Raw genomic sequence first — 14,088 nt, forward strand, 5'->3', positions numbered from 1 at the left:
TTCAGGTGAACACTTAGGGCTCTGTCACACAGGGAGATTAGTCGCCCGCGACAAAACTCCCTGTTTGCGGGCGACTAATCTCCCCGGATTGCCATCCCACCGGCGATTTACATTTTCACCGGTGGGATGGCATTTCGGGGAGATTTGTTGCGGGCGACTAATCTCCCCGTGTGCCAGAGCCCTTAGATATCATGTAAATGAATGTAACTATGGCTAAATTGCCTTTAATATTTATGTATGTGTATAAGCTTGTTATGTGCTTTGGTCTAATGTTAAGCCTCAAAGGGGGATTGGACCAAAAAATTCTAAAAAAACAGAGAGAGAAGAGCTTTATGTCAGACATATTGTCAGGTGTGATTTTTTTTTTTTTTTTTTTTACTGATTTCAGGCATCAAGATTTATTTGGACGTAAAGAGTTAACAGCTTTCTTAGGAAGAATATTTTTATGCTAAATGACTCATTTTTGGTTTTGATGATGCCAGAGGTTTTGCGGAAGCATTTGCTATCTGGGTAGTGCTGGGTGCTGTCCGTTCTAATAAGAAGCTTTTGATGCAGGGATTGGCTTTTGACTCATGCTGTGAGTATTCAGAGCTTCAGTGCAGCAACAGAGGTCGATTTACACTTGCCCTTGCCTTTATATCAGTTATGCTAGGAATTTTCCTAGGGCTGTGTAGATTTCACAGGTATAGCTAACAGGTTATCTCTAAAAAAAAAAAAATGATGCTGACACTGGCAGAATTGTCTGGCCCAGGAAATCATCACACGTACCAGTCATTATCCCTGCAACTTTGTTCACCTAGTAAGATTGTGATACTGGCCCAAATATAGCGTATTAGTCATGTCATACAGACACTCCTACAGATAATGTTGGTATGGGTTTCTTTACGTCAGAATGTGTACTTGTGCCCTTTGAACGTAGTGCCTATAATATATTCGTATTTACATCTGTCCTACTAAGTGAGTGGTCCAATGTAATTTGTGTGGCCCGGGTCTCCACTGTCCAGCGTCCATGCTTGGCCAGAGTCCTGCCATTCTTCTGAAGTGTACATTGGTTCCATGGTATTTAGACTTGGAACAGACCTTCAGATAGTGCTGATCTTCATGATATGATAAAATCCCTATAAATTCTGAACTCCCCCTAAAAAAATAAAAAAAATATATATATCCACATGCTACATGTAAACACTGAATTCCTGGGCCCCTCTAGTCTGGAGCAGTGGGCTGAGAGTGCCCAGTGTATGAGTTATGTGTATATGTCAGCGTGGGTAACACACACAGAGCAGCTTCAGTAACAAACCAAGCCCACAGCTTGGGGATCTGGCCAGTTATACACGCACTTAAAGGGGACCATAGGGAATAAATAAGCTGTCTCTGTAATGAGTGCAGTCATACAGTGTGTGTTTTCTTGCAGCTCAGGGAAGCAGTATTACTCTGTATTACTTGTGCTCAGTGAGCTTACAGTCCCGGGTGTACTATCTATGTACTGACATCCCAAGCAGCAAATGTGAGAAAGTAAACAGCAATCTGTACACTTCTCATGTGAAAGTGCAAAGCGCAGTCTGTGGGTGCCGGTGCCGTACCCACCTGTTACTGAGCAAGCACTTACACATTTTACCGACTGTTTTTCCATGGTGACTGTGGTAGAAACACTTTGCAAGTGATTGGTGCCTCAGTGTGCCCTATTCCCTGTGTTTTATGGGGTGCCACAAAGGCGATATGCAATTTTAATACAGATTTCATACTGTGGCTGCTTTCTTTGTTCAGTTAAAATCCTATTAACCAGACAAACAGAAAATATTACTCTATACAAATACAAACGGTTGGGAATAAAGAGCCAGTGTTTGTCCTTCAGTGGCTCCTACTACAGAACCGCCATTGTTTCTAATGGCTAGCTAGCATACAGTGCATGGTGATTAGTTCAATGGCACTGACAGAGGGATGATCTCAGTGCTAAATATGGCTTTTATCATATAAACATTGGTTAAATTGTACAGATTCCTTATAATTGTTTGGGGTCACTGGAAAGACTGACTTCTTTGTGATACAACTGAAAGGCCACTCTACATATCTATAATATACTACAGGTATAGGACCCATTATCTAGAATGCTCGGGACCAAGGGTATTCCGGATAAGGGGGCTTTCTGTAATTTGGACCTCCATACATTAAGTATACTAAAAGTATACTAAAAAATCAATAAAACATTGATTAAACCCAATAGAATTGTTTTTCATCCAATACGGTTCATTATATCTTATATGGGATCAAATACAGGGTACAGTTTTTTATTACAGAGAAAAAGGAAATCAATTTTAAAAATCTGAATTATTTCATTAAAATTTAGTCTATGGGAGACTGGCTTTCCGTAATTCAGAGCTTTCTGGATAATGCGTTTCCGGATAATGGGTCCCATACCTGTACTATTATTAATTGTATATATCTATAATATTCACAACGATTATCAGCCAACCAGAGTAGTTTTAAACGTGCAAAGGACAGGTAGTAAGTAAGTAGTAAAAGAGTAAAGCACTGCTGCACAGGATAGGGGTGATATAGGCACTCATACAGTGTCATGTACTGTACATTAGCCCAGGGCTTTTACCTCCCCATTCTTCTACTTGCCAAAGGGGTTCGGGGGACCCACAGTTAATGACATAGGAGAGGGGATAAATAGAAATATAAGGAAAGGTGCAGAAGAGAAAGGCAAATCGTTAAAAAAACTTTAGAAAAAAAAGTGAATATCATTTGCAAGGTGGATTGATTAGAGTAGGGCATTCTATAACATATTCAAAGTTAATTTAAAGGTGAACCACCCCTTTAGGATATAAGAATTTATATACAGTATGATATTATATGATATAATATTTTAAATCCTGCTCTGCAAGGAACCATTTCTCAGGATTGTGGCACCAACTTTCTCTCTAGAACATGATCCTCGGTAACGCTTACTTGGGGGTGAAGGTTATCCATTTACAAAGGGCCATATTGGAGTTCTGGAAATAATTTCTGGTCAGGGGCCTGAGGGTTGGTCTATACTGTAGGGCATTAGCTAATGTAAACTGTTGCAGGAAGCCCTACTAGATATTTATCATCCTCTAACTGTCATGAACAAGCCGTGTCATTTCCCCACAGGAAGAACCTAGAACATTTACTGTACTCCCGGCCGATGCCTGACTCCCAGCCCCCTGGGCAGTAGCTAAATTGCCATGCACACAGCTGGGTTGCTCCCACAGATTTAAAGGAGCTAAAAATTCTTTAAATAGAAGATATACCCTTTAAAAAAGTAGGATCTTTTCTATGCAATTAACAGTAAAGTGTCTGGGTATAGCTTATGTATTTATACACATGATTGGGAACTGCCAATAGCCTCAACATAGGCACTTTCTGTGCTAGCAGCAAATTGTATTTATGATCACTAGCGGTACGTTTGCATCAGACAAGGCAAGCAATTTGACTGCTCCTGCACCCACATAAAATAAACAGAGATGGGATGCATTTGTACTAAGGTTATGCCCTTATTGTCAGCTGTCTGATTAAATGCAAATACATGAAATATAAACCCTGCATAGGAAAATGATATACTGTATTTCCTTTTAATACCTGCCAGCATTACGTCTGCCCGGTGTTTAATAACTCCCTCTGAGTTGAAAGGACAGCGTGTCTAGCCCATGAATGCCCAGTAAAGGCCAGAAGAAAGGCAGCAGACAGGTGAATTAGTGAAACTGTCTGCTCCTTGTGTTTACTTTACTTGCAGATTAGGGCAGACAAAAATGTCAATTACTCAGACTGAATGTTATTAAAGTATCATGGGGAAATGAGTATTCCTCTGTACAGCACTTTCATGCCCCGAGGCTTTGAGTGCCAACAATTTGCAAAGCACCTAGACCAGCAGATCCACACGTGCCCCCCTCATTGCCACAGGCTTTAAAGCCAAAATAGAATAATAAAAGCAAAACAGTGCAGCCTGCGCCAGCTGGGTTTAGCTGGTGTGGTGCCTCACATTCCTGCTCTGATATCCTGGCGACTGCTGCATTAACCTGGGACTCAGGAGATGGATGGGAGGATGAAGCTATATGGCCAGTCTCTTCTAACACCGTCATCTTAGTGTTTTCCATGACTGTGTGGGTTGTGGGGAATATATTGTGAATTGCACACATTCTCTGGAGTGCCAAACCCGAACTAATAAAAACCTTTCTTTCCCATATTATTTAACATATTACTGGTTTTGCATAACCTTGTTCATAAAAACTACTTTATTACTGCATATAAAGCAAACTGGTTTCCTTGGTGTAATTGTTAGCTTTTTAAAGGGGGAAAGTACATGATTCTTGTTTGTTTTCTTTCACCTAGAATCCCCACGGCTGTCTGCCGCATCCTCAAGCAGCAATGAAAAGCTCTCCATCTCAGCTTCAATCTGCAGTGATTCTGATAGGCCCTTGAGTCTCTTCTCAACAGAGTCCACAGGCTCTTTACGTGAAGGCTGTGATTCCTATGAAGATAACAGCGACGTACCGCTGGGAAACGGAACAGTGGTTCACAACATGGAACTGGTGGCCACTGCAGCAGAGAGCCTGCAGGCCACCTACAGGGAGATGCAGAACGGTCTGAGGAACAACCACACACCTAACAATAATTCTGCCAATCGACGCAGCCACCAGGCGTCTAGGTCCCTTTCTCCATTTGGTAACAAGGTCAATGCCATTACTCACAAACTCAGCTATGTGGAACGGGTGGTTCTGGAGATCAATGACACAGAAAGAATGTATGTCCAGGATCTGCGCAGCATTGTGGAGGTGAGTGTAAGGATCCGGTAGTGGCTTGGATGCCAAATATTTTAATGTTGGGCTGAAGGAATGATTTACCTATTGTTATTGGCTTTCACTATTTCTCATTATATGGCTCAAAGTGCAACCAGATCATTAGCCCATTCAAATATACTGGAAAACTTACAGCTAATGCAGCCCAAAGACTTAAGCTTAGGTGCATAGATTCACTGACGAGTGGTAAGCGTGATTGCTGTGTAGATAGAAACAAATCACAAGGATGTGAAAACACCCAGTTTTACCAGTGCAGGGCAACAGTACATTGTATTGTAATTACTTTAAAACACTTTCATTTTTTGTTGTTACTGTTGCTTTAAAGTTATCAGTGCTAGTAAGCCATCATGCCAGAAATCTGTTAGTAAATTGACCAAAACCATTACATCTATTACTGAGTGACACATGTGCCTTGTGTTTCCATAGGATTACCTGGGAGCAATCATAGACAGACAGGAAGAGCTGCCTATAACCCCAGAGCAAGTCTGTGCTCTCTTTGGAAACATTGAGGACATTTATGAACTGAACAGGTGAGACGATTCTTTATCTTTCTCTTTTCTATACCGCCATCAGAATGATAAGTGTTTTGCTTTGTGATTTTGAATAAACAGTTGTTTTGGAGCAGATAATTTAATAAACATTTCATTTTTTGAAGAAGAAATGTGTATAATGGGGGAAACGTGACTATCTGCTTCTATCCTGTAATAATACTTTATGAGCAGGGGTTCATGGATATTAGTGATTAGTTGTGACCTACGGAAGACCTGTAGGAGTTCCACTTTTTACATTTACAGCATTTACTTGTAATCAGTGGTGTAGTCAGAGCGATTACATGGTTAGCCTTTGGAAGTGTTTTTGCAGTAATTTTGTTGCCCTTAATTAAAGCAGAAGAAACATAAAAGTATTTGGGATATTTATACTTAGAAGTGGTTAGGATCACAGCACCACAGGGTATTAGGTTAGGTTTTTTTAGTATACTGTCACCTGTTTCCTTGAAAATAACTCTACTTGCAATACCTACTTATATCGACTAGCAGAGAGAGGAGTATTTATGCAGGAAGGGGTTTACATATAAATGCCATAGGTGCATGAGAGGATTATAGAAGGCATGAACTGCGCTACTGTAAGACATTATGATGAGGTTTAAGCGGATTGGCCCAGGGTGACAGAAGGAATGACTGGGCCCGGGTTACACATTCTTTCTCTGCAGGGTGAGGCCTTTTATTCAGGTAAGAATTGAATTAATCTGCCATAAGTGACTACAAAAAGCATGATTTAGAAGTGAATATAGGACCCAATGCAGTTGTGGTCCCTGCAATTCCCCTACTCAGTTGCACATTAAACTTATTTTTTTTTTTTTTAAATTCTTTATTTTGATTTTATAAAGGAGGATAGGGGGATACAGAAAGAAAAAGGGAGAGGGGAGGGGGGTGGGGGGGAATAGCAGTCTTACAGAAATTATATAACAGTTAGAAAAAGGCAACATCTGACAGCAAGTCACAACTGTTTAGTGCTAGAACCATTGCAACCTAACACATGTTAGAGATCATATATTTATTTTTTCACAACCATGGGTTCTATTATACCGCTTTTCATTATTTGTAAACCTTAAAGAATTGCAAGGATAGGGGGGGGAGAGGGTTGCGAGAGTGTGTTAGCGGTCTTTTATTGTGTACGCCCTTTATTACTGAGTTTCTGTAAGTGGTTGATCCAGGGTGTCCATGTGTTTTTGTAGAATTTATGTTTATTTTGTATTAGAAAGGAAATTTCCTCAAGTTTTCTTATTTCTTCTACTTTGGCCATCCACTCACTATATGTCGGGGGGTTGGGAGATTTCCATTTTTGGGGAATCAGCGATTTTGCAGCTTGTAATAGATGTATCGTGAGTGGGTCTGCTAATGTTATATCTTTTTCTGGTATTGCGTGCAACAGTATTGAGGCGGTATGGTCCAATTGAATTGAGAATTGTGTTATTTCGTTAATTGTGTCAATTATCCTTTTCCAGTAGACTTTAAGCTTTGGACATGTTAACCATATATGTGAGTGAGTCCCTTCAAGTTGGTTACACCGCCAGCAAAGATTAGAGCAGTTGGTGTACATCTTTTGTAGTTTGGCTGGCGTATAATGCCATCTAGTGATCAGTTTATATGCGGTTTCCTGAGTTCTAGCTGACATTAAACTTATTTTAAGTAAAAATGTGCTCTTTGCACTTCTGTGTAGTTGCGGTAAATGCCACTCGCTCCTTTCTGCCTTCCCTTCTGAATTGCCCGCTGCTGCACCTATTGACACACTGGAACACTGTCATTGCCATCTCCGGACCTGATGGTAGCTCCAGGGTTCCCTTTGCCCTCAGCGTTAGTAGGCGCAGCACACTTGTGCATAAAGAATTGGGCACAGATGTCACTTGCATGGGGAACACAGGAAATAATGTCTGATGGACTTACATGCAATTGCATCTGATTTGCAAAAAATGTGTCCACAGTTGTGCTGCCTGTACATTTGCATGTACTTTAAAATCAGATCAGTATAATTTGCCCATCCTGGGAGTGTTACGCATGGCACGGCGTCACTGTGACTTTCTTTGGGGAGACTTTCCAATCTCTAATATTATTTACATTCTTTTTTTATCGCTCTTGCCCCAAGAGGTCCAGACTAATGGACTGGTAGCCAGGTAGGTAACAGAAAAGGAGCTGTGTAATGCACAACAGTAAAAACCATCAGTGGAATATAAAAATGCATGTAACTGTGTGTGTGAGGTTTGTCTTTCTTTTCTGGCACTCCCAGATCATTCTATCCTATAATCCATGTTAAGAACTGTTTTTTTTTAAAAACTTTCTGCATGGCTGATATGCACTACCTTGGTCTTCTTGTAATGCATGGACATTGTGTATTTCATTTGCTGCTTTAAAGGGGTGCTATTCCAAGACCTCTACCCCTTTAATACGCTTTATAATGCTAAATAACGAAGTGTCAATGCTTCGAAGTCCTTGGCCAACTTTTTAGTCCAGACATCTTTCCCTGAGAAGCAAATGTGAATTTGAAGTGTATTCAGTCCTACAATTACAATTTATATATATACTGTATATATAGGAAAAGGAAGTTGGCCTGGGCTATTTGAATGGCTTTTCAGTCTGCTGTGTTCTCTTTGTATCCAAATGATTGCAAAGTTCTTTATAGAATGTAGCGCCGCAGTAATCAAGTGCCTAACTAGTGGCCCAATATCCTGACTCGCACAGCAAAACCATCTCTACAGGTTAGGACATTTCACATAAGGGTGCTATAAATTATAGTGGTGGAGCAGAACAACTGACCTGGGTTTCATGTTGCCTTTTCTTCTCTTCTATACAGTGAGCTGCTCCAGGACCTGGATAATTGCAGGAATGACCCCGTGGCCGTGGCCAGCTGCTTTGTCGAAAAGGTCAGAGTGGGATGAAATAGCATGAAAAAGAACCCGCTTCTCTATACAATGCTGCCTAAGATTGTGTGAACTATGTGCTTTGTGTGTAACTGGGGTAACACCAGCATTCCAAGCTTGATGCCACGTCTGGGGGATACTTAGTACTTAGCACCAACAAATTCTAATAAACATTAGCCATTCAGGTCTGTGGTCTTCTTCTGAGCAAGCACTACAATGGCTTCTACCCATATCCTTCTCATGTTATGACATGTGTTTTTAAATGCTTTCTATCCTAAAAATAAATCTCAATTTTACTTCTTACTTTTTCAGAGTCAGGACTTTGACATCTACACCCAGTACTGCACCAACTATCCCAAGTAAGTGTGTGCTTGTGTATATGCCTTTATTAAAATGACACAACATAGCTTCCTCTTGCATAATTCAATAAGGCTGAAGGGCCTCAGGCTCCGGGGTAGAAAGAATTAGAGGGGATGGAGAAGCTTGATCAGAAAACACTTAAGGCTGTATCTTCTATTGTGTATTTAAGTAGAATTATCCAGGCTAACTGAGCCATGTGGTTTCTATTAGACAGCCAAGGGTGTTACAGCTACAGAGGAAGGGTGTGGGAGAGATATTTGACTTGTCTGGACAAGTGTTGGGCAGACAGAGAAACGGCGCTTACATTTTGGGAGGCATTGTGTGATCATTTGAGAATATAGGGTCGAATATCAAGCAAGATTTATCATGTGAAACTGTCAGCTGAATGCCTTCGTAATCCATAGCTCCACAGATTTAAGGTCTTACAACTCTTAAATGTAACAGCAGCCTTGTTTATTCCCTTGTCCTCTCATTCCTTATGCTTATATCATGTCAGGGTGGGAAGCCAATTTATGTATTGGTTGATATGGCAGATAATGACTGCATCCAAACTTCAGCCCCCCAGTTGCTACTGGACTGCAGTCTCCACACCTCTGGGCTTTATTAGAATTCAAAAATCCATTGCTAAAGGGCATCACTGCTTCTGATGCCTGATCTGGGCAACCTACAAATCTTTGTCTTTTGAATCGGGCAGAAGTGCAGTAAAACACAGGCTGGAAGGTCATAGTCTGCCTGCAGCCAGAACTAGTGGGCCGTACACTATACTGTTACACTTGGCTATAAGGCATTACATGGATAACAACTGTAAATTAAACATGGGGCCTTTGGCTGAAAGACTTGCAGGTTCTGTCAAGCTCCTCCTTAATGCTCCTGTCTTGTTTCAGCTCCGTGGCCACCTTGACGGAGTGCATGAGGAATAAAACCCTGGCCAAGTTCTTTCGAGAGAAGCAGGAGATGCTGAACCAATCCCTTCCACTCGGCTCCTACCTCCTAAAGCCAGTGCAGAGAATACTGAAGTATCACCTCCTATTGCAGGTACACACAGTCACAACAACCAGACGCTGGCTTCAAAATGGGGCATCATAAACATTTTTAATTTTGCACTGACAATAATTATGTTAATCAGATGGGACCCCATTTGTGATATGGAATTGAAATATTTTTGTATAGACTGCCCCCTGCAGGACCACAATCAAAAGTGCACCAGATGCAGCTCAGTAGTGGGTTTGGTCTGTGTGCCTGCAAATTATTCTTTGCAGACTTGGAGACTGGCTATGAGATGTCTGGAATTTCAGTTAAATGCTTTTCCGCTTGTTAAAAAGATAACTGGAAGCGTTTTTCTGAGACAGAGGGGCCCCACGGCCAAACCTTTACATACCTGGCTAATGTATAAATTGCATATAATTAATGGCTGTAATAATTATTAGATTTCCTTCACTAATTTACTAATAGAGGTTTGGAGATTTCTCTACATAGGACACTGATGTAGGTCAGTGTATCAGAAATGGGCTAACTGTTGCTCTTTTAATCTGCAGGAAATAGCAAAACATCTTGATGTGAAGGTGGAAGGGTATGAGGTGCTGGAGGAGGCTATTGAAACCATGACGGGAGTAGCCTGGTACATTAACGACATGAAAAGAAAGCACGAACATGCTGTGCGGCAGCAGGTACACACCCTGTAGTAATGACACCCCAATGAGATGTAGAAAGTATTCACAGCTTTTATCGTCATAGACTAGTTATCCAGCCTAGTGGGTTATTACCAGGGGTAGCTAACAGGAGATGAATGATGTATGTTAGTTAAGCCGCCCCCTGAAGAAACATCTGTCTTCTAACTACCAGTATCATCTACTTTATGATGACTTGGTGGGAGATGCAACCCAACAGCAGGAGAAGTAACAGTGTTGTACAATGGTTTGGCATGATTTAAAAGCTAAATGTTAGCTGTAAATGTTCATCTTTTGAATTCATTTGACAAAAAGTCACATGATTTTAAGGAGTTGGATTCGGATTTGTCCAAATCCTGCTGAAAAATGCTGAATCAAAATCCCTTGTTGACTAGAACCCTTAGCTTCTCTTCAACAGCTCCAAGTTTTTTTGATTTGCTTGTGAGGTCCTAATGCTGTATCTACTCTCATTAGCCTGGTTTCTAGTGACTTTAGCCAAGGTTACGGCGAGAAACCTAGGCCTGTGTACTAACATCATAACAACCCTCTGTGTGATCTGACAGGAGATCCAGTCTTTGCTGTTGAACTGGAAAGGTATAGATCTCACTGCATATGGAGAACTTGTGCTGGAGGGAACATTTCGGCTCCAGCGAGCACGGAGTGAGAGGACATTTTTCCTTTTCGATAAGGCCCTGTTTATCACCAAGAGACGTGGGGATCACTATGTCTACAAAACTCATATCCCGGTAAGTGAGTATTGCTTTATACACAATGCTGCAGGCTCCTACCTGCTAAGGGGAAGCAAGCTCTCATCTGTGTATTAAACATTGCATCTAAATGCACAGTCTAATTGCTTTCTCTATATTAAGTGCCCTGGTGCATTTTTTTGTTTGGTTATCCCTGACTCACTTATGTGACTACTATACATTTTTACCTCTTATAGTGTTCAAGCTTGATGCTGATTGAGAGTGCCCGTGACTCCCTCTGCTTTAGTGTGACCCATTACAAGAACAGCAAACAGCAGCATAATGTGCAGGTAAGCTGGTGTGGGGTTGAAATGTTCAGCTTCATTTCAGAGGATCAAGAATGTTTAATAGCAGCAGCAAGCCACATCCATCAGCAGTGTGAATTACAATAGCTAAGGCAAAGACTTGAAAAGGGCAAAATGTCAGTCTTCATTGTGTTACAGTATAAAGGTGTTTAAATGCCTCTGTGCTTTTCTTTCATTAGTAACAGCCAGGAAATCAAAAATACAGAGAAGCAATTGGTGCGGATGGGCTTTAATCAGGAAATGCATGATATGTTATGTTGTTTTTATAAGCTAATCAGGCATGGTGGAATGTGTGTAAATAAGCCTCACAAAGAGTCCTTAACAATGCCAAACCTTGCCAGAGTCTGCGCTGTGCAACCTCAGAGTGGCCCACAACAGTCACTGTGGGAGTGGGAAACAGAAATCTGCTTGTGTATAGTCATGGGTGTACACTGACGCCTTTGAGTAGTTCTCTTCTTAATTTTCGCTGCTGTCTTGCATGGCCACTGAAATCTAATGTGATTGCTCTAACATGCTATGACTGAGCGCCCCTGCCAAGGCTATGCTGATACAAGCTAAGGATATTTGTGCAATAACTCAGTCTCCCATCTGCAGGCCAAAACAGTTGAAGAGAAACATGTGTGGACCCATCATATAAAGAAACTCATACTAGAGAACCACCATGCAATCATTCCCCAAAAGGTAATAATTTGTTCCCTTCTTTCTTTCACAAACTGAGTTGTGTCCAAACATTAACCTGAAAACATAATCATAATGAGCATTTCTCCAGTTATTATTTTAAAGATGGAGGGTTTATATGTTTAACAGTGCAGATTTAAAAATGTCTTCATTTATTTCAGGCGAAGGAGGCAATACTGGAAATGGATAACATGTGTAAGTCTGATCAGTCTTCCTACTACACTGAAACCTGTATGGAATGGACTTTGTTAGGTGTATGGATATTAAATATTAAAAACTATGTGGGCAGCATTGTATTGCATTGGTTAGCATTGCTGCCTTGCAGTGCTCGGGTCATAAGTTGAATTCCAGCCACAGCACTATCTGCAATGAATTTGTGTGTGTTTTTTTTACCTTTGTCTGTGTGAGTTTTCTCCATTTGCTCTGGTTTCCTCCCACACTTCAAAAACAGGCATATTAACTGGCTCCTGTGACCATGATGTGTGTGAATGTTAGAGGGACCTTAGATTGTAATCTTTTCTGGCACAGAGGACAATCTGGGCTCTCATAGGCACCCAAGGGCAGAGCTTTGGAGGGCAACCCCCTCTGGTCCATATAAAGAAATATCAATGCTTTTAAAATAAATAAATAAATTATATATATATATATGTGTGTGTGTGTATATGTGTATATATATATATATATATATATATATATATTCACCCCCCCCCCCTACCAAGCCTAAAGGGGGGGGGGGGGATTTGGATGAGTTGAGAAGCAGACAGACTTCATTTTCTTTCTTTTGTGCTGCTTGTACTGAATGTTTCCATCATTCTGGGCTGTGAATGAGGCCATAATACGTTTTCACTGTGTTGCAGATAAAGGAAGGTACAAATACAGCCCAGAGAGGCAAAAGAAGACCATGTCTGCCATTGAGCCCTCCATGACACACCGGTCAGGACGCAGACAGTCTGGTAGGATCCCATTTCTAATCTTCTTTTCTTCCAAGAGAACAGACTCCTGAGCTAAATGTACCGCCCTACATAAAAGTCTTCTAGGCGCCGCCATCCATTCATATTAACTTGCAGCCTGCAATTGGAGATTTATGGCTGGCGTGGAAAAAGCAGTAAGAAATGTAGACTGGCATATTTTCACATAAGGATCTTCAAAGAGTTGAAAAAGTTTAGCAAATCTATAAATTCTACTCTAGGGGGCACATTTACTAACCCACGAATCCGAACCGAATTGGAAAAATTCAGATTGGAAAACGAACAAATTTTTTCGGCGCCTTTACGACTTTTCGGAAATTGTTGTGACTTTTTCGTTACCAATATGATTTGCGCGAAAAACCGCAAGTTTTTGTAGCCATTACGATGTGCTCGTATCTTGTCGCGACTTTTTCGTATTGAGCGCTCGTAAGCAGCGGGCAAAACTTTCAGACTTAGCATGATTTTGGAAGCCTCCCATAGGACTCAATAGCACCCTGCAGCTCCAACCTGGCCCAAGGAAAGCCTCCCATAGGGCTCAATGGCACTCTGCAGCTCCAACCCGGCCCAAGGAAAGTCTCCCATAGGGCTCAATGGCACTCTGCAGCTCCAACCCGGCCCAAGGAAAGTCTCCCATAGGACTCAATGGCACCCTGCAGCTCCAACCTGGCCCAAGAAAAGTCACCATACTGAAGCTTGAATGAATCCGAATGTTTCGTACTCGGCGCGAACGCTACAAAAAAATCGCAACATTTTGTGCAACTTTCGGAATGGCTACGAAAAGGGCACGACTTTTCGCACAAGTTTTAACGCTACGAAAAAATTGCCAGATTTTGCGCAACATTCGGAATGGCAACGAAAAAGTTGCGACAATTTTCCGAAAAATCGCAAAATACCGATCATTACGAAAAAAACGCAATCGGACGCATTCGGCCCGTTCGTGGGTAAGTAAATGTGCCCCTAGGTGTGAGATTGTAGGGCTTATTTGCTATGCCAGCATTCTGACTGCGTGCAAAGTACAAAAAAATTGCATTGGGTTTTATTTTATTTTTTTTCACCACTTTTATTGTTCAACGCTATGGAATGTTTTAGCAGTTTAAAAAAGCTTGTTACTACTGCTAAGTCATTCACAAAA

The 14,088-nt window shown here is 41.2% G+C and overlaps 1 protein-coding gene across 8 annotated transcripts in view; it reads left to right on the forward strand.

Moving 5' to 3' along the window:
* Positions 1–14,088, forward strand: part of plekhg3 (pleckstrin homology and RhoGEF domain containing G3) — a 66,219-nt gene that overhangs the window by 42,190 nt on the left and 9,941 nt on the right. For all 8 annotated transcript variants that reach the window (XM_004917284.4, XM_012969107.3, XM_004917285.4 and 5 more), the window contains 11 exons: positions 4,351–4,793; positions 5,244–5,347; positions 8,166–8,235; positions 8,545–8,591; positions 9,477–9,627; positions 10,128–10,259; positions 10,823–11,005; positions 11,203–11,295; positions 11,905–11,991; positions 12,150–12,183; positions 12,846–12,941. In XM_004917284.4, coding sequence (XP_004917341.3) covers positions 4,351–4,793; positions 5,244–5,347; positions 8,166–8,235; positions 8,545–8,591; positions 9,477–9,627; positions 10,128–10,259; positions 10,823–11,005; positions 11,203–11,295; positions 11,905–11,991; positions 12,150–12,183; positions 12,846–12,941 — 1,440 coding nt within the window. The remainder of the gene's footprint in view (positions 1–4,350; positions 4,794–5,243; positions 5,348–8,165; positions 8,236–8,544; positions 8,592–9,476; positions 9,628–10,127; positions 10,260–10,822; positions 11,006–11,202; positions 11,296–11,904; positions 11,992–12,149; positions 12,184–12,845; positions 12,942–14,088) is intronic.

Source organism: Xenopus tropicalis, chromosome 8 (genome assembly GCF_000004195.4).
Source record: "Xenopus tropicalis strain Nigerian chromosome 8, UCB_Xtro_10.0, whole genome shotgun sequence".
NCBI classification, from domain to species: domain Eukaryota; kingdom Metazoa; phylum Chordata; class Amphibia; order Anura; family Pipidae; genus Xenopus; species Xenopus tropicalis.